Source organism: Cydia splendana, chromosome 4 (assembly GCF_910591565.1).
Source record: "Cydia splendana chromosome 4, ilCydSple1.2, whole genome shotgun sequence".
NCBI classification, from domain to species: Eukaryota; Metazoa; Arthropoda; class Insecta; order Lepidoptera; family Tortricidae; genus Cydia; species Cydia splendana.
Genome location: NC_085963.1, coordinates 10,103,413 through 10,123,728, shown reverse-complemented (window position 1 = coordinate 10,123,728; position 20,316 = coordinate 10,103,413). Strand labels below are relative to the sequence as shown.

Below are 20,316 nucleotides of genomic sequence, written 5' to 3'. Positions count from 1 at the left end.
ACAAGACAATTTATAGTAATTTATACCCATTTGTAGTGATCGTATAAATTTGATGTAATAAGTTTGCCTATTCAATGACAATGCAGTAATACAGTAGAAAAAAGGCTTCTGAACAGTTAACGTCAATAAAGTACCTACTAAGATTAATTAAGGGAAGGGTTGTTTGTTACTTAGAATAAGAACACCATGACAACACGAAGTACTTGCGCATATTTGCGCCAATATATTCTAGGGAATGACGCGGCTAGCAGGCCCTAAGGCGCCTGTAAATGTATGTCTACACTTAACCCCTTTTGATCCTACAATTAAGCATACAGCGACACTCTCGGTACGCCATTCCTGTGTGTGTTGACAAGTCGAAATTTAATCTGTATGTAGCTGTAAATACAGCTTATAAAATGAGACATAAACAACAATTTCGTTAAGTAATCTACCTATTTATATAGAATCTAAGGAATCAATACTTAAGTAATAACCAGTGGACTTTATCATATAGTGTCGTTTTTTCTAGCTACTAAAACGTTAGGGTAACAAGTACTCAATTTAGTCTGTGTATATGTGTGTTAAGTTAATCAAAAATCAAATATATGTACTGTGTCTCTACACTTTATAGGTTTTGTTCAACACAATGTAATCAAACTGGTACAACCTTTGGATATAGGTACTGTTAATAAAAATTGCTACGCTACAGAGGTTATAACCTGACTGACCTATAGGTAGAATAGTGTAAGGATCGTGTTATATGTATTTTATAAGGTCATAGCAAGAAATGTAAACTAACTGAACTTAAACATAAAACCATATTGTTCCCAGATAATGTGATTGTCGGAGATTCTCAAGTAAACAATAACTATGAAAGTTGTTTCTGAAGACGGTCCTTTGTACTACTATAACAGTACACGTAGAGGTGGTTCAACCGGTGTGGTCTGGATGAATGCTCCGTCTCTCTCTTTATCGTGGCAATGCGCTGACCACGGCACATAATATTAAAGCACATTAATACCGATGACACAGGCCGACGAGACCCATCTGTGTCTACAAGAGAGTATAGTGCACACACAGTGAACAAAGATCTGTCCTTGAAAAAGACGCGGCTATAAGTCTACAGTTTGTGAATGTTATACTTAACACAGTAGATTATAAATGCATTCTGTAAATTTTGTTTCAAATATTGAAACTATTTCAAGTTGTTTAAGTGTTTCAGTCAGAAGAAAGAAATAACACAAGAGTTCTCGAAACTTCACTTTCGATCCCACGTCTGACATTTTTACAATGTATCTCAACGTTTGAATGGTTACACACGATTGATTTCAAATTAAAAAATCTTTCCCAAAATTAAAACATAGACATTTCTCAATAATTATGTTCTTAAAGTCAAACCGACTTCCACACCATAGGTAGACCGCTCGTCATTAGCTATAATTTAAAAAAATCTGATAACTATTTATAACAAATAATTTTCGTAGTAAAATGATTAGCTGCCCAACATCAGATAAATTTTCCAAAATTATCAACTGTCCCAATCCCAACATTGGATCGATTTCTCGGGCCATCCCCGTCGTGCTAAGTTTCTGATCGGCGATAGACGCCGTCTAGGAGCCAACATCCAGTAATCAGAGCGTGGAAACTGAGGTACTTTGTTATTGTGGCTGTAATGTTGGAATATCAACTCTATCACTAAACTATTAAGGTTTACTTTCAATTTATTGTTTGTGTAACAACACAAGGATGTAGATGTCGCAGGGAGATTTTAACTTGATTATTGAAGAGAAAAGTACCAGTACCTTACGCAGTTCCTGCAAAATCTGTTTGCATTTATTTACTATGTAATAATTCCTTGATGCACAAGTCGTGTAGGTACCTACTGTAATGCATCGGATATATTATGTATTTTTTATGATATAGGATGCAAAAGAGCAGACGTGTCGCCTGATGGTAAGCGATTACCGTCGCCCATGGACACCCATGAGGAGTTGGGTGGGAGGAGGAGGTGTACATCAGTTACCCTACATCAACCCATCTGATATCACCATGAAACCAATTCCAGTCGGTAGGTATGAACCCCCATTTCAGGAATATATAAGTCTGCCAAGGCTTTTCCTGCCGAAACACCTTGGCAGACGAGATTATAAGCAAGATGACCTTCGGTTACCGTACACTAACCCATCTGATACCACGATGAAACCAATTCCAGTCGGTAGGTATGCACCCTCATTTCATGAATATGTAAGTCTGCCAAGGCTTTTCCTGCCGATACACCTTGGCAAACGAGATTATGTTAGCAAGGTGTACATCAGTTACCCTACATTTACCCATCTGATACCTTGTTTGACAAGTCCAGTCTGCCAATTCAAGTCTGCCAAGGCCTTGGCAGACTTATATATTCCTGAAATGCGGGTTCATACCTACCGACTGGAATTGGTTTCATGGTGGTATCAGATGGGTTAATGTAGGGTAACTGATGTACATCTTGCTAACATAATCTCGTCAAGCAGTCGTAAGGCAGTAAAGGCCTTGGCAGACTTATATATTCCTGAAATAAGGGTTCATACCTACCGACTGGAATTGGTTTCATGGTGGTATCAGATGGGTTAGTGTAAGGTAACCGATGGTCATCTTGCTTATAATCTCGTCTGCCAAGGTGTTTCGGCAGGAAAAACCTTGGCAGACTTATATATTCCTCAGATGGGGGTTCATAACTACCGACTGGAATTGGTTTCATGGTGGTATCAGATGGGTTAGTGTACGGTAACCGATGGTCCTCTTGCTTATAATCTCGTCTGCCAAGGTGTTTCGGCAGGAAAAGTCTTGGCAGACTTATATATTCCTGAAATGGGGGTTCATACCTACCGACATGAATTAGTTTCATGGTGGTATCAGATGGGTTGATGTAGGGTAACTGATGTACACCTTGCTTACATAATCTTGTCTGCCAAGGAGTTTCGGCAGGAAAAACCCTGGCAGACTTATATATTCCTGAAATGAGGGTTCATACCTACCGACTGGAATTGGTTTCATCGTGGTATCAGATGGGTTAGTGTACGGTAACCGATGGTCATCTTGCTTATAATCTCGCCTGCCAAGGTGTTTCGGCAGGAAACACCTTGGCAGACTTATATATTCCTAAAATGGGGGTTCATACCTACCGACTGGAATTGGTTTCATGATGGTATCAGATGGGTTAGTGTAGGGTAACCGATGGTGATCTTGCTCACATAATCTCGTCTGCCAAGGTGTTTCGGCAGGAAAAGCCTTGGCAGACTTATATATTCCTGACATGAGGGTTCATACCTACCAACTGGAATTGGTTTCATGGTGGTACCAGATGGGTTAAATTAGGGGTCCCGGTGGCCACCTTTGAGAGCGTCTGCCAAGCACTTCCGGCAAAAAAAATACTGGCAGACTTCGCTTTTCTGTGTCTACATGTAAATTTCTAACTGCTGCCATAACTATTATTTCGGTATCAGATGCGTTAAATCAGCTCCCTTTTTTCGCACCGGAAGTGGCCTTCTTTTTCGTACTTTCGGCAAGTTCCGCCGTGGCAGACTATCGAATACGGACTGAGCATCACTTTTATGGGAAACCATTGTGCATTTCATCGTGGTATCAAGTCGGTTAGAAATTTTGCGGCCGGCTCTTCTACTAATAAGTAGCTGTCAGAACGCAATTCGTGATTTCGGCTGATGATAAATGAGACAACCCGTAAATATGTATTTAATTATTTTACATACTTATTCAAGATATGTCATATAAGTTAAACCGCCTTTATTAGTATTCGCAATAGGCACACTACAATATGTATAAAATATAAGTATTTAAAACTTGCAATGTATCGTTAACAATGAATGAACAGTCTATATGTTGCACAATCGGTACGATTAATGTGCAAATTAATTAATGTAATGCTCAGCTTGACGCATACTTGTAATGTAATAGAGCAGTATCAAAATAATACCTGCCGTTTGCGCTTGCGCATGTCCGTCTCCGGTTCCACCCCCGGGAGTCCCCGAACACAATCCGGTATTAAGCAGTAAGGCGTAGTATTATATACTGGCGTATTCTGATTTTGATAACAGGTTATGAATTCGATCTGGATCTGATCTGTCCGTGTCAAAAGTGAGGTTTTTGGTTTAAGTGTAATTTTTCAGCAGTTTCATGAATGGAGCAAGTAGAATCGCACCAAGAAAAGTCTGCAGCGGATTTGATAGCCCACGCAGTGTAAGTGTTATTTATACGTCATAATTTCATAGAAGTTTGACGTTTAAAATGACACTTGCACTGCGTGGGCTATCAAAATCGCTGCAGACTTTTTACGGTCTGACTCTACCTACGCCTAATGTAGAAATAATGGATAATAAGTGACACTTATTATTGTGGCTGTACCTGAATTTAAACCCGATATCTGTTTTATAATAAACTATTTAGTACACAAATGTGTGTTTTGATTTTAATGTAGAAATCGTGGAATACTTTATGTACTGAATACATAACTAACACATGTTAAGAAACCTCATCAGACAAGAAGCTAGGTATAGAAAATAAAGTTAGATATAAATAGGTATGTATTACAATACTTAAAGATAAAAATTTTGTTAGCTGACACCGAATATTACAAACAAATAACAGCTGCTTCTTAGTCGAATCAATCCTTTCCGCTAAGTAAGAGAAAGTAAGCACATTATTTTGTTCTAAAACGAAAATAGTATTCGCAGAGTGCCGTTAGCCTCAGCTACCTGTCGCGACGTCGCTCACGGGCCTCACGCCTGACTTCTCAGAAGGCGTACAGCGATAGTGGACTGTATTTTAATGTTATCGCTGTGAACGCACTTCACTCGACGATAAGTCCACTTGTTGTGCATGTGACTCCGCGCTTTACTCAGAAGCTGTCGTGAGGTTTTAGCTAATTAGGCTCGTCTTTACTAAATTAACGACTGTTGCGCATACTCTCTTTACTTTCTATGAATCCTGACAACTCAGTCCATTTATTACCTGGCGCATATGTTATTCATTATGATCTAACTGGTTCTAATGAGTGGCTACAGTTAAACGTTTGTAATTAGCTAAATACAAATACACAGCTGTATGATCAACGTGAGCTAGCTATAGCGCCAGTTGAGTATAATCTACAATATGCTATATTAAGTATACATATGAAGTGGTTCGAATCGAACCGGACTGCTAGACAAGCCGCTCGGTTGGCTCTAACGAGTAGGTACAGGCCGCGAACGGCCTTGCCAAAGACGTCCGAGCGAGAGGCTATTCCTTTCTCCATACAAACATGTACCGGGCCTACCTGCCACATGCGCAACTGTCCGGCCAAAGATACTTTACCGTTAATGCGCAGCTGTTTTAATTAACATAAGTTCCATTAATCGTTTTAATTTGAGATTTTTTAACACGTTCTCAGGATGTTTTGTGTCTAAACAAAATCCTAATTGAATGAACTCCTGAGACTAAGGATTTCGTGAGACAACGAACGTTACTTGATGTAAGTACCAGGACAAAACGACACTAATAACGAAATATCTATTGAAGTTGCTTAAACAGTCTACGTTTCATACAAACTCCAATATACCTATGATACCTAACCTATGTATGATCAATTGATCACAGAATAAATAATAGTACTAGGTACAGAAGACTCACTCTCTAACAAAACGCGTCTGTTACGATCAGGACAGATATGGCCGCTAGGTGGCGACAGCGCCACGCGCGGCTTATGGCTAGACACCAAAATTGGTGTGGAATGGATGTACTTTTAGCTACCTGTAGCAAAGCGACGAAATCGCGGAGTGAGCCACGACTGGTATGATGTAGAAGAATACAAACAAGCAGCTTACAAAAGCAGGTGGGTACAACTTACACTTGTTTTTTTTTTCTGCGCTGCTTAATATTATTTTGTATTCCATGCAAGAAGTTCTTCCGTTTAAGAATTCAAAGGACATCGCCATAAAAGGATATATTGCATGAAGTTCAATCAGCAGTCAGTGTTCATTTCATTTAAATTTGTGGACATCGAAAAACATGTAGAATATTTTCGTATGCTACCTGGTTATCCTCTAAGCTGGTTATCAATATTTCTTTAATAAAGGATAGGCTAAAAAAAGGATTATTGAACATTTTATATCCAGTATTGGTAACAACAAAATGAAGAAGAATAAGTATGTCGCTATTGCCTCCTTATTGGTATGTAAGGTATTGTGAGGTTCAAATGAGAAGTTAACTGTCAAGCAGACATTTTGTTTGGCGTCCCGTTCGTACTAAATCGTGTGCTAGCGTTGAATGCAAAACAAAATAACGGAATGACAAATAATGTTCTTAGAAGGACCGCAGGACCGCAAACTACCTTCCTTACATTTGTAGTTTAGGCTGTTGGTTTGGTACATAAAATAAAGACTTGTTTATACCTATGATCTACTGGAGACACAAAAATTTAAACCTACACCGTGGCCCTGTCTGTACACACCATGTTTGAAATTTAAAAGGTTATTTTTGAATAGGGATGTTGACATGAATCGCCAATGTATAAAATGTAAAACATACCTAATATATTATAAAAAGGCAAATTTAATGCTACAGTATTAGGATTTTCAGATCAGCAGTTGGTCCTAATCGCAATTAGACAGAACGCTCGGTGTGGAACTGTGCATTGAATACAACGTCGATAAAAGTGAAAATTGGTACGAACAAAAGTGAGAAGCAGTTCAGGTCAAGATTCGTCCGATACCTGGGTGCTACCCGTCCTGCTGAAGTTACCGGACGTAGCGCCGCATTGGGCGTCCGCCAAGGCAATTTGCATCGCTACCCGGTTCGGAACATCGCCAAGTCTAGCCGAACAAAACCACTGAGAATTACCACTCCATTCCAATAATAATTAAAGCAAATATTTCTCAGGCGAGACGCACGCCGACGGACGTTATGGAGCTTATAAAGCATCGCCTCGGCCCGTAATTAAGAAACGATGCGCACCACGTCTATTTATTTACTGACGCGGAAGAAACGCCCCGCTTGCAATGGCCCATCGCGAGCTCCTCGCAGTCGCAGCGCCAAGCGCACGACTGCCGCCGGTCTAAATTAAATACCTTTGATATTCAAAATATCAATATTTTCAGGGAGCTTATGAATGCGTTGGCGCAATTTACTTGCGGGTCTTCCGCGTTGGCAACCCGGGAGTACGCTAACGAACCGATGCAAGGTATTAATCATGGGCGCCCAGTGAGTGAGCAACACTGTCGTGAAACATCAGGACTTTCATGTGATTGGTTTAGTGTTTTAGTACCCACCACTTCATAATCTTAGTTTCATTCAATCAAAATTAAACAAAATACCTAAGTAATAATTAAATAATAAAGGTACAAAATAAATCTAAAATAACCCACCCTGAATCGTACCCAGCTCAAAAGTCCCCATTATTCACGCTGGACAGCAATGGAGACCTGCTGGACCAGATACGACCCAGAGCGAGGATCGCAGCCCCTCTCACGCCAACGACGCCCTAACTTTCTAAAAAAGACGCGAGCCTCTGAACCCCAAGGCCCTGCCGTCTCAATAGCCACCGGAACAAAGTCGTAAGCGGATTCCAACGCTGAGTACTTCGCGTGCTTAAACTTTGCCTTCATCTTCCTCGCGTTAATTTTTGTCACGGAGATCCCAAGAACTGACGTAGGCACCAGTTTTTACGAAAGCAACTGCCATCTGACCTTCCAACCAAAAGGGTAAACTAGGTCTTAGGGCTTGTGCACAAATCAGGCGAGGTTCGATAGGGGGAGGGGGATCACGAAAAAAAGCGGCCAAGTGCGAGTCGGACTCGCCCATGAAGGGTTCCGTAGCAGGAAGTAACATAATAAAATTGCGATTTACGACTTATGACGTATTAAAAAAAACTACTTACTAGATCTCGTTCAAACCAATTTTCGGTGGAAGTTTGCATGGTAATGTACATCATATATTTTTTTTAGTTTTATCATTCTCTTATTTTAGAAGTTACAGGGGGGGGGGGGGCACATTTGACCACTTTGGAAGTGTCTCTCGCGCAAACTATTCAGTTTAGAAAAAAAATGATATTAGAAAACTCAATATCATTTTTGAAGACCTATCCATAGATACCCCACACGTATGGGTTTGATGGAAAAAAAAATTTTGAGTTTTAGTTCTAAGTATGGGGAACCCCCAAACTTTATTGTTTTTTTTTTCTATTTTTGTGTGAAAATCTTAATGTGGTTCACAGAATACATCTACTTACCAAGTTTCAACAGTACCTATAGTTCTCATAGTTTCGGAAAAAAGTGGCTGTGCCATACGGACGGACGGACGGACGGACGGACGGACGGACGGACGGACGGACGGACGGACGGACGGACGGACGGACGGACGGACGGACGGACGGACGGACGGACGGACGGACGGACGGACGGACGGACGGACAGACAGACAGACAGACAGACAGACAGACAGACAGACAGACAGACAGACAGACAGACAGACAGACAGACAGACAGACAGACAGACAGACAGACAGACAGACAGACAGACAGACAGACAGACAGACAGACAGACAGACAGACAGACAGACAGACAGACAGACAGACAGACAGACAGACAGACAGACAGACAGACAGACAGACAGACAGACAGACAGACAGACAGACAGACAGACAGACAGACAGACAGACAGACAGACAGACAGACAGACAGACAGACAGACAGACAGACAGACAGACAGACAGACAGACAGACAGACAGACAGACAGACAGACAGACAGACAGACATGACGAATCCATAAGGGTTCCGTTTTTTGCCATTTGGCTACGGAACCCTAAAAATCACGATAGATCACGTTGGGGGAGGGGGGTATAAGGAAACCTCACGTGTATTTTTCTACAGTGAACGAAACTAAGAAAAAAGAACCTACCACATGAGTAGATACTTTTTCTCGGTTTCATTAAACATAAATCTTCACTCTGCACTTCAAAATAGCGAGTCTATTTACCGAAAATAGAAAAATAATCAAGATTTTCTATAAATAATACTATTTCTCTTAAAATTAGGTCGAATGAAAAAAAATCGAAAAAATACACGTGAGGTTGTGTGGGGGGAGGGGGGTAGCCAAAAACCTCACCAAATATCACCAAGGGGGAGGGGGGATCAAAAGTAGCCGAAAACACCTCGCATGATTTGTGCACAACCCCTTATTGGGATTAGTCCTGTTACCTCACGATGTTTTTCCTTCACCGAAAAGAGACTGGACTGGCAAATATCAAATGGTATTTAGTACAAAAGTTCCGAAAAACTCATTGGTACGAGCCGGGGTTTGAACCCGCGACCTCTGGATCGAAAGTCGCACGCTCTTACCGCTAGGTCTCCAGCGCTTCATAACAGTTACATTAATTTTATAAAATCAAATTATAAATTACCTTTTTATTGATAAAAGTATCCATTAGCATGAACAAAAATATTTTGAACTTCAAGAAACATTTCTATGCATGATGTACAGCAAAAATTTGAAAACTCAGATTTTTGACATTGGAAATGTCTTTTCGTTCGCTCCAGTATAGGGTCCGATTTAACGAAAAAGTGCGATCCCCTTATATCTCGGAAAGTTGTGAAAATATGATATTAAAAAATAGGCTCACGCATAATCACGAGAGCTGTAAGGTGCAAAAATAATTATTCGAGAAAGTCAAAAACGAAAAAAGTTATGGTCGAAATAGTGAAAATAAAATTCAATTTCTTCCGAATTTTTGATTTTGGTGCTCGATAATTTGGAAACGAAGAATGATATCAAAAATTTGAGAAAAACGGCTCTGGACAATTTAGTCAGCTACAATTTGAGCCTAAAACAAAGACGATCGGGTTAAGGGTTTGCCCTGTAGCCTAACCTTAAAATAGTCAAAAAGTCAGAACGCACTATTCGACAATCTATGCATTCTTGTGGTGGTGGAAATAGGTAGAGGTAGAGGTAGAAATAGAGGTAGAGGTAGAGGTAGAGGTAGAGCTAGAGGTAGAGAGGTAGAGAGGTAGAGGTACAGGTAGAGGTAGAGGTAGAGGTAGAGATAGAAATAGAAATAATTTTATTCGTGAGCACAAACACAAAATAAAAACTTATACAGAGAAACATAAAAAAGAAAAAGTGCCACGAAATGGTCTCACCTCAGCATGTTGCTGGCGACTAAACTGAAGATAGCTGATGCTGAACCCTGGTAGTACCTATTGGAACTCAGGTTTGGTGCAACATAGACAAACGCTGTTATGGTGATCTCTCGTCGCGTCAAACTGCTGTCAAGAAAATTTCATATCTTGCAGCAAATGGGCCGCTGCCGATCAAGACTCGAGTGACGATAACGGCGATGTGGCTACCATTTCTCGAGTTGACTACGGGTTTGCCGTGTAATCATTTTCTTATACTTTGAACATTAATATATCCTGCTTATTAATCGAAAAATGAAATATGTACCTATACTTATGCGCCACGGCGACAATTATTCAAACTTCGATACGCGTGTGGAAATTTTGCAATTTCTTTGTTCACATGCGTTATGTCCAGGATACTTGTGTTAATATATGAATATAGTTATTTGTACAACAAGAGATCAAAGTTTGATATTTCTTCGAGTGCTTATTTTGAGTCCCGTGCAAGCGAAAGATTCTATAATAGATTCTCTAATTTAGAATCTTGAGCGTAGTAAGGGACTCAAAAGCGCACGAGATGTAAATAACTTTGATCTCGTGTAGTACACAACATTTTTCACCTTAGCAGTGAGAACATTTCTATTAGACAACTTGAAAAATGTAATCCTTCTTCGTCACTTAATACCTATGCATCATGTTTTCTTAAGACATACAAACAATTAAGTTTAATTACCGCAATCGAACACAAAAAGAAAACGTAATAATAAATTTCAGTAAATAATATGGAAATAACGAACATCAACTGACACTTCAATCGACAACTTTTTTTTGTAAAAAAAAAACTTTGTAAGATACGGTCCGAATTGCGGATACTTACTATTTGTCAACTATAGTAGAAATTCTTAAAAGTAAAATAATTAATTTTGCGTGATAATCTGTGTATTTTTTGAGTTCATTCTTTTAATTGTACAATAAAATACCTAAAATATAGTATTTTTATCAGTTTTTATCAAATCTTAAATTTTATTTTAATTAAATAATTATTAGGAATTCATACTCGTACGGAGCTCGTACGTGGTTTGGAACGATGCGTTCTGAAGTTTTTCGGGGGTCTATTATAAACAGTCAATATACCGTTGAATGTCGTTTGAACTTTTTTTCGTCTGTTTCTTTTTGCTAACAGTGTGAAAGGGACAGAGATAATAGAACCCAAGTATTTCGAACTTGTATTAGACCCCGCATGTTGAAATGACATTTGACTATAAAGGCCACTTGAATGTCATTTTGTCTCACTCAGTGAGCAAAATCGCATTTTGCTCACCGTTTTTAAGAAGCAAAGTATCCTTGTTTGAGGTGCTGAGGTGAAAAAATAATTATCATTCAACGTTTTATTTTGTAACTTTTTCCTTATCCAGACTTTCTCGTCGCTCAGCGACAATATTTTTTCGAATTCCGTAGATTCATTTCCAATGTGCTCGATAGTCGTGTGAGGCACGAAATCTGTGAATTTTTTTTCTGTGGCCATGCATAAACGGCAAGTTTTTACTTGATAATAAATGGCAGTTTAACTGTTTCTCCACTAGGAGTAAATTGAATTTGCCTATGAATAGGATTCCCGCTAGCAGGTAACATACTTACTTATGAATTGATGCGCATGTTGTATTTTCTCCACCTGTCTGATCGTTTTATACATTGTATGTTCTCATCGGCTCATTACATTCAAACGCCTTACTAGAATTAATGTTTAATATGTATGTGCGTATGTAAATATGTAACCATTACTAATTACACGCCTATTCCAGGAGGCTATCATCACGCTACCGTCTATCAATGACATCAAGCACCATTCAGTTTCTAGATAAATATTCCTACTACTTATTCCTAGAGAGATTAAGGGAATAAACATTCGTTCAATTTCTAGGCGGTCTAATGGATTACCATTACGAAATATATATCTGAATTTATTCCGGGACCATAGAGTTCACGCTTTGAATTTCTGACAAATTCAGCTCGTGTTTGGTGCTCCTAACCTAACTTCCGAATAAATGCATTACGATTGTTTGCCATAATTGTCTATATAGTTTTGTTTCAAGTTAGACTTGGTAGTGTAGAAGTAGGTAGTTAATAGTGAATCATCATTTAGTGTTATCACTTCATTTGTATAGGTACGCACTCTACAACCCTATGATCGCGATAAGATAACATTATCATGGTGAGGGGATAAACCCTTTTTTTTATCAATTATCAATCATATCAAAAGCAGAGACATGAAACAAGTAATTACACGCAAAGTGTAAGTCGCAAAGTATTTCAGTACCTCAAATATTTGAAAAACATTGGTAGATTTGGTAGCCTATCAGGCTATCAGTAAAGGTCTGCGCAAACCGGCGGAGCGCAGGGCACATCACCTAGGAGGATTTACTCCGCGCAGCGCACACCGACGAGGTATAATCCACCGCGAGCTCGGGAGCCCATCCCGGCGCCCTGAGAGCATTCTAATTTATACCTGAATGTAATTGAAATAGGAAAGAATATACATTGATAAGTTTAAAGTGATCTGCGCTACGCTCCGCCGGTTTGCGCAGGCCTTAAGGGAGCATAATTTTTTGGAACTTTGTACGAATTATTATTTTGCATGTTTATATACCCATCACCACCGGTCAAGTGCGTGGCAATACTAGTAATTATGATAATTTTTACAAGGTCCAATTTATCTCACAATGTGTTTGTTAAGTTTGTTCGTTAGTAGGTAAGTGGTTTACGTCAAATCTTGCTTCATGCAAGATTCCCAACGTCCGATTAAGCTGAAATTTAGTAAGTACATTTAGGTACAGTCGTTATCAGATATATCGGTGCAGCTAAGGCGCTCACAAATATCTGAATAGGTATACATACTCTAAGGCTAGGTTCACACGGCGTAATTTTTTCCCGTATACCGTATACGGGATTTTATCGAATACCGTAGTGACAGCAAAATTTGTACAGAGATGTTCAAAATCGTTCAGACTGCTAGACGGCTTTCCCGCATAGACGCCGTGTGAACGACTTTGAACGTTTCCTTACTAATTTGGCTGTCACTAATACGGTATTCGATAAAATCCCGTATACGGTATACGGGAAAAAATTACGCCGTGTGAACCTAGCCTTAAGCTCTATTGTTAGAGCGTTAGAGTGCGTGTTCAAATATTGTGAACACCTTGGCCGCTCCGATATATCTGTACATCGCATCGATAAAACAGATTTGCGACCCATCATACAACGTTTTCAAAGTGTCATAGTAATTTTTGTTTTTAATAAAATCAATGTAATTCCAATGAGGTAGTTAATGTAAAAGGTTTCACAGTGGGTCAGAAATCAAGTTGTTCGATAGTATGTAAGTACATTTACGTAACTTAGGTGACAAAGCAATGTTTTGGTACCATCGAGCTTGTCCGATAATGAATACCGAAGGTGGCTTTTAGGAGATCGGTAATAACTAAAGTAACGCAAAGTTAGATTAGAATTGTCTCTATAGCTATTGAAAGAAAAGTACAGTGGGTGATAAAAACTTGTAACAAAAATGAAATTTTGCTTAAAATAACTTATTGGATTGTAACTTTTACCTCTATCATTAATTTAGAGTACCGTAAACCGTGGTTTATCTTCTACAAACTGCTAAGGCTACCATAACAAATGAAGTCCGAGTTTTGCCGCCGTCGTGCGTTGTGCATGTGCAACATGCCGATAGGTGGGGGTGGCAGTGGAGGTTTATTTACTGTGCTCAGTCAGTATAATTAGAGATACTATACCACTTGTAACGGATATCATGGTATAGGAGTAACCTCTTTAATTAATGTTATGAGTGGCTTGTAGTGATAGCCGCAGTCTCTTAGAGTAGGTAGTTTGTTGATGCAACTAAAATCTAAAATTCTGAATTACTGACCAGTAGGTTGGCAGAACAACAATAACCAACGTGTACTCAAAAACGAATATTGTGATCTACCCTCAAGTGATTAATTAACAATTTGCCGCACAGTAAGAAAAAAGTAGGTACCTACTTCAGACAACTTCATTACTTTTTGTAGGTACCGAGACTTACTGAAATAGCAAGACAAGTTCGTACGTTTCCGTGAAAATACGATGGAAAATAATTATGCACTACATCTGTAGTTATAGTCTGTATCTTTCGGTATTTAAATAAAAGTAAACAAAATCTACCCTCAAATGGCTCCTTAAGCCAGTTGAGGGTAGATGAAAACATTACATGATCAAATAACGTAGGTTAAAGTCAGGTCATTCAGTGACAGATCCAGGCGGCTTTGTATTTGGTTGGTTAACCAATGAATCTTGTAACTACCCGAAAATGTACAAATTATTTATTTACTTTTATTTAAATACCTAAAGATACAGAGTATAGTACCTAATATAAACGTGGGAAAACAAAGTTATCATACACCTTTCAAATCAAAACCGCCAAGGTGAAAATGTAATTTACTATTTACCAAGCTCTAGATAAACCGTATGAAATGAGATCATATAGGATATACATAGATATCCGTGATGGATAACGGGTGCCGCCGTACCTAATAATAAGAGCATTCATAAAAAAAACTTTTATCCACAAATACAAACCAGGTGCTTCGGAGTGAACGAACCATAATCTAAAGTTTAATGACCATATGGCTGATTATACGTGGAAACTATGTCAAAGAGGCAAGCAAACAAGGGTATTCAACGGTGATAAGTGTCGAGTTTCCATCGAAGCCAACAATACATTAGTTAGTACATTTATAACTATTAATAAAATTAACAGTTAAGATTAGTTAAGAAATAAAGTAGATGTTCTAAAAGGTACGTTACCATAGGGATAGTTTTTAAATTGCGCATGTCGGTATGTCAGTCAGCTTCTTGTTATTGACAACAAAGTCAATCCTTTCATCCGAGAAAGACGCAAATAACAAAAAAACTTACTTGAGATAGTATATCTGTCCTTCAGGAGTGCGCGCCTGTTCCCATCCAGATGGCAGAGGGCCTAGTTCATCCGGGATGTGTGAGCCGACGTCATATGATCTTTGTTTTGAATGCTGGTGGTGTAGAGGGGGTTGTTGAGTCTGTTGGCCGGCCGCATACGTCTGTTGCAGGCTCGCTGGCGATGAGTGCGCTCTAGAGTGCGACACTGGTGTCGCTCCTGTCGCCGACGACGACCCGAACGCCGAGTCGGCCGAGTTCTCTCGCGAGTGAGACACAGACGGTGACTTGGAACCGGTCGACGGCGGGTTAAAGAACGACTTTGGAAGCTGTCGCATACGCAGAGGCACCTGTAGCGGTCGTTTCGAGTCTGGTTTAAGCACTGTGTCAAACAATGACTGTAGAACTGAGTCCGAATCCTGGTCCACGCGCAGGACCAGGTTCGATTTCTGTTCACTATCAGAGTTTAGAGCCATGTTGTGTGCCGGAACGAATGTGTATCGAAACCGACTTGGCCCACCGTTGTGACACAACACTAGCACGCGAACGGGTCGGCGGAGCGCCACCCGACGTACTTGTGGATTAGCGCTCGCTGCGCGACTGACGCACGCTCGGGCGCCCCCTGCCCCGCACCTTCTGCCCACGCGCACCCGCGCCACACCGCGCCGCCGCCTGCGCAACCCGCAGACCGGTCTTTGAGAACGATGCCCCGCACCCCCCTTTGCTTGTCTACCTTCTTGGCTACCTTACTATCCTCTTTGCTTGCATGCAATTGATGCAATGCAATGCCATTTTGTAATTCTCCATTTTAAATATTTTAATCACTGCTGCTGAAGCCTTCGCTTCCTTCAGCGCGTGTCTAATTTAACTATCTACGTATCTCTCTAATCTCGCAACAATAAAGATAACAGGGACGACGTAAAAGTAAATTGTGACGTCCCACGGTCAAAGGTACCTTATGGCGGGTATGGAGTTATGCATACCCCAGTAATCTACAATAAATAAGCTATCGATAACACAAAAGATCAACCTTCTAGGTTGCGTAGTTACAGAGATATGATTTTTTGAAAATAATGTTGTGAAATGAGCAACTTTACGATAGAGAAGTTTTAAGTTTAGCCGCCTAAAAAACTATGTTCCTGAAGTAAGTTACATAGTTGACTACAAATAATAATGCCTTATATATCTGAGATTAAAAAAATATTGCGACTTGTTCTGTAATGCAAATAGAAACTTTTGATATCGACTGATTTATGTGTATACTAACCAATCTCTTGAAAATAAAGTTTTATTTCATTTTCACGATTGATTGCAATGAGCTCTCAAGATTTAAATTTTATCTATTAGAAAACGACACTGACAGACAGTTTAAGCAAAAAACAATACCGATTTAGAGGTGAAAATGTATTTTCTGACTTTTTCATATAAAATCACAAAATTGAATATTTTTACTTTTAATGTGACACACAATCAATTTTTCTGAGCACATATGAAAGAAATTCTGTCATTCAAATGAAATAAATCCTAAAACCCCAACTAAGTACTATATTTAACCCCTTATGCCACTTTAAACTTACATAACAATAACAGTATTTGCTCCATACATTTACGAAAAGGTACCTTATGGAAATAAATCTAATAATACATCACTACAAAATATCAATCATATTATAGTTTATCTTTTATGAATAGAAAATATTAATTTACATTAAACTGCCCCCAATTTAATTAGTTCTTCGTCATAATAATCTTAAAAAAGACCAATAATTTGTATGTAATGAAAAGGTACCTTGTGGTCAAGTTACATGATGAGGCATGATGATGATGGAACAGTTAGGATAAACTAATAATATTTTGGGGTTAAGATGGTATAAATCGTCTATTTCTTATCAATAATATATTTCGGTTGCTATTGAAGATAAGCGGCATTGAGGTTCAATGACCTCAGATATTCCATAAGGTAATGCGTCGGGTATTGGCATTTTTCAGCAAACCAATGGCTGATTTACTGCATGCGACCAAACCAAATGAAGATTATTCTAGTCAAGAAAGACTTGACGAGAGTAACTTTGGTATAATAGCAGTCTACTTGGATTTGTGATGTCGGTCTATGTACGGTTATAATATTTGCGAGGCGCCCCAACCAGAACTGAAATTATCAAATTAGTTTTGCAGAATGCTAATACAGTTCTCTACCAAACTTCTTTTCCCGTATTGACTAGTTTTTTTGGGAATTTTCAATCTTTTTTCCATAAGGTACCTTTTCTACTAAACTCTGAGACGACATTACTAGGCTTATAACTAACTTATAACAAAAATAAAAACAGGTAAACAAACGTTACGCATTAAGGTTTCAGATCACACAATAAAAAAAAATTGAGCATTTTTTCACCTCTTTACAAAACATTTAATATCTCCGAAACTAGAAACCCTCATAAGGTACCTTTTCCCGTGGAACGTCACAATTAGTTTTCCAAGTATTAAAGGTGTATGAGAGAGAGTAAAAAGTGTTAACACTCATTATACATAAACGAAATTATAACAGCAAAAGTTGCCAAGCTAAATGTCTACATCCTCGTTTTCTTATAGTTATCACGTGTGTGGTAAAATAGGCAACAAAAGAAAACGAACTCAGACGAGAGAATAGTATATGTATAGTATGGTATATTTAGAGCAGTGGTTCCCAAAGTTGACTGGGCTCCGACCCTCCTAACAAAAACTGCCAAAAACGGGACCCACCTCTTGCCGTCTTAAATAGGGAGCGTCGTCTTATGTTTCAGGGCCCACCCAGATTTCGCTCGCGACAGTCGCGACCCATAGTTTGGGAAATTCTGGTTTAGAGAGAAGTTACCTATCGGTACGTAAGGGTTGTATGTAATTGTAACCAACTGCTGTTTGCCTCTATAAAAAATATGTTTGTTGGAAATTAAGGTAAACACGACGAAACTTTTTTAAATAAGCTGAATATATCAAACATAGGTAAGTATAATAAAAGAGAAATCATTTAAAGTCAAAGTCAGAATATTCTTATTTATTATTCGAGTAGGTAGCCCTATCAGGTAATTCGGGTACCTACAGACAGACGGCCTTAGTCCTTAGTCACTGCAATACCTATCTATTTTTTATAGTACTTCTACCAATATACAACTGCATATGCTCAAATATATCTATCTAATACCTTTAAACGAGCAATTCTTGTTTATTTATACATATATATATTATTTCGGGGATCTCGGAAACGGCTCTAACGATTTCGATGAAATTTGCTAGGTATATGGGGGTTTTCGGGGGCGATAAATCGATCTAGCTAGGTCTTATCTCTGTAAAAACGCACACTTTTGAGTTTTTATATGTTTTCCGAGCAAAGCTCCATTGGAACGCACATCCATAATACCTACACTTGAGTAAATTTTCCAATTAGTATCTTCGTACTTACCCGATACGACTTATTGGGCCATTTTATTTAAAGTTGTCCCCTACACTTTTTATTTCAAATTTGAGATTTTTTATGTTTTTTCTACTCAGAATCATGAGCTCTTTTGATCCTAATAGGAGAAAAAAAGTGTCCCAAAATTTCCGTACAATTTTCGATCTTTCCGTTTCGTGACCGCCATACAAAGTCTATGAAAAATGGTAACGGAATGGAAATAAAAACCTTTTTTTTCTCCTATTAGGATAGAAAGAGCTCGTGATTCTGAGTAGAAATAACATAAAATGGGTTGGATCTCAAAATAAGTCGCCTTATTTCAGGACAACTGACGCTGTGAGGGGTTGTTTTAAATTGATTTAAAACAATTTTAGCTGCCGCAAATAAGTTTTTTTTTTTGGTGATCATTGATTATTAAGACGGTCTAGAACGCAAAATGACTAGTGTAATATTTTGCCTGGTGAAGAACTGCACTCCTGATGGTCACGACCCTCAGCCTTGAGGAACCGACTAAGAAGAATATTTTGCCTATATCCCTTATAGTCTACATCGCGAACGGTCTAGAACGCAAAATGACCACTTTTTTATATCACTAGGGTAGGTTAGGTTCGTTAGTTATCTTCAAATGGCCGAAGGCCAAAGAGCACAGAATAGGAGCCCCGCGACAGCGGGGCTCCGTCGACATCGCTAACGTAAAGATAAAACGACGAAAATGATGTAGGCATTTTGCGTTCTGGACCGTTCGCGATGTAGACTAAAAGTGATATAGGCAAAATATTACACTAGTCATTTTGAATTCTAGACCGTCTGCGAATAACCAATCTTTGGCACTGTCATAACCTCAAATTATAACTATGAAATGAGAGAATAATCGAATCCCTATCTTATAGAAAAATAATAAAATTAATAAGTAATAGTGTATAATTAATTATAACGTAGACTCCTTAACTCAAAAAATCTTTTTAATTTAAGATTAGTAGTTAAGATTGTAAATATGCATGCTTTTTTTATGAAATAAACAGATTAAATTTTAAATTTTAAATTTTTTTTTTTTTTATGAATAATTCAGAAACCAAGCATTTCCGCGGGGGGGAAATTGGAGAGGGGGCCCCCCCCCCGCCCCCTCCTTCCCACCTTTCTATTAAGGCGACTTATTTTAAGATTTTTACCAAATAACATATTTAAACCACCGACAAACTTCCGAAACTACGTCACTGAAAAAAAAAAATCTAAGGGTACGCTCGAAAAACATGATTATGATATAATCACACTTTTTGTTTAATAATTATAAACAATAATTTAAATATGGCTTACAATGATTTACAGTAATGGAACTAAGTTATGTAAAATTATAACTTATTCTTAGCTTCAGCTAGGTAATCAGTGTGTTTTTGTTCCATTGTGTTAAGACCCCTGTACACAATGGGCCATCGCCGGCCACTCCAAGGGACACATTTATGCGTTAGAGGGAGCAAGTGATATTGCTATCTCATTCTACCGCATGGCTGCGTCCCTTGGAGTGGCCGGCGATGGCCCATTGTGTACTGGGGCCTTTAAGAGTCGGACATATAAAAATAATCTCATGATTTCTGAACGTTGCTTGAAAAAAACCTTTGGAGATACGTTTCAAAACAAATACTTTACGAAATATTGACTGCAGAAATGCTACAGAATCAAATCAAAAGTTCGTCTAATGGCAAACAAAACTGCAAACGATTGCGATTTAATGGATCCGTTGAATTCGTTGCGTTCCTTAAGCCCCCTCCACACTCGTGCGCGAACCACGGCGCGAAGCCGCGAACGCGAGTGTGGA

At 38.8% G+C, this 20,316-nt stretch overlaps 1 protein-coding gene across 4 annotated transcripts in view; it reads right to left on the bottom strand.

Moving 5' to 3' along the window:
• Positions 1–15,691, bottom strand: part of LOC134789824 (transcriptional coactivator yorkie) — a 64,182-nt gene extending 48,491 nt beyond the window's left edge. For 2 of the 4 annotated variants that reach the window (XM_063760480.1, XM_063760481.1), the window contains exon 1: positions 15,080–15,691. In XM_063760480.1, the coding sequence (XP_063616550.1) occupies positions 15,080–15,552 (473 nt within the window). In that variant the 5' untranslated portion in view covers positions 15,553–15,691. The remainder of the gene's footprint in view (positions 1–15,079) is intronic. The other 2 variants (XM_063760478.1, XM_063760479.1) reach the window with 1 other exon arrangement.
• Positions 15,692–20,316: the final 4,625 nt, after the last annotated feature.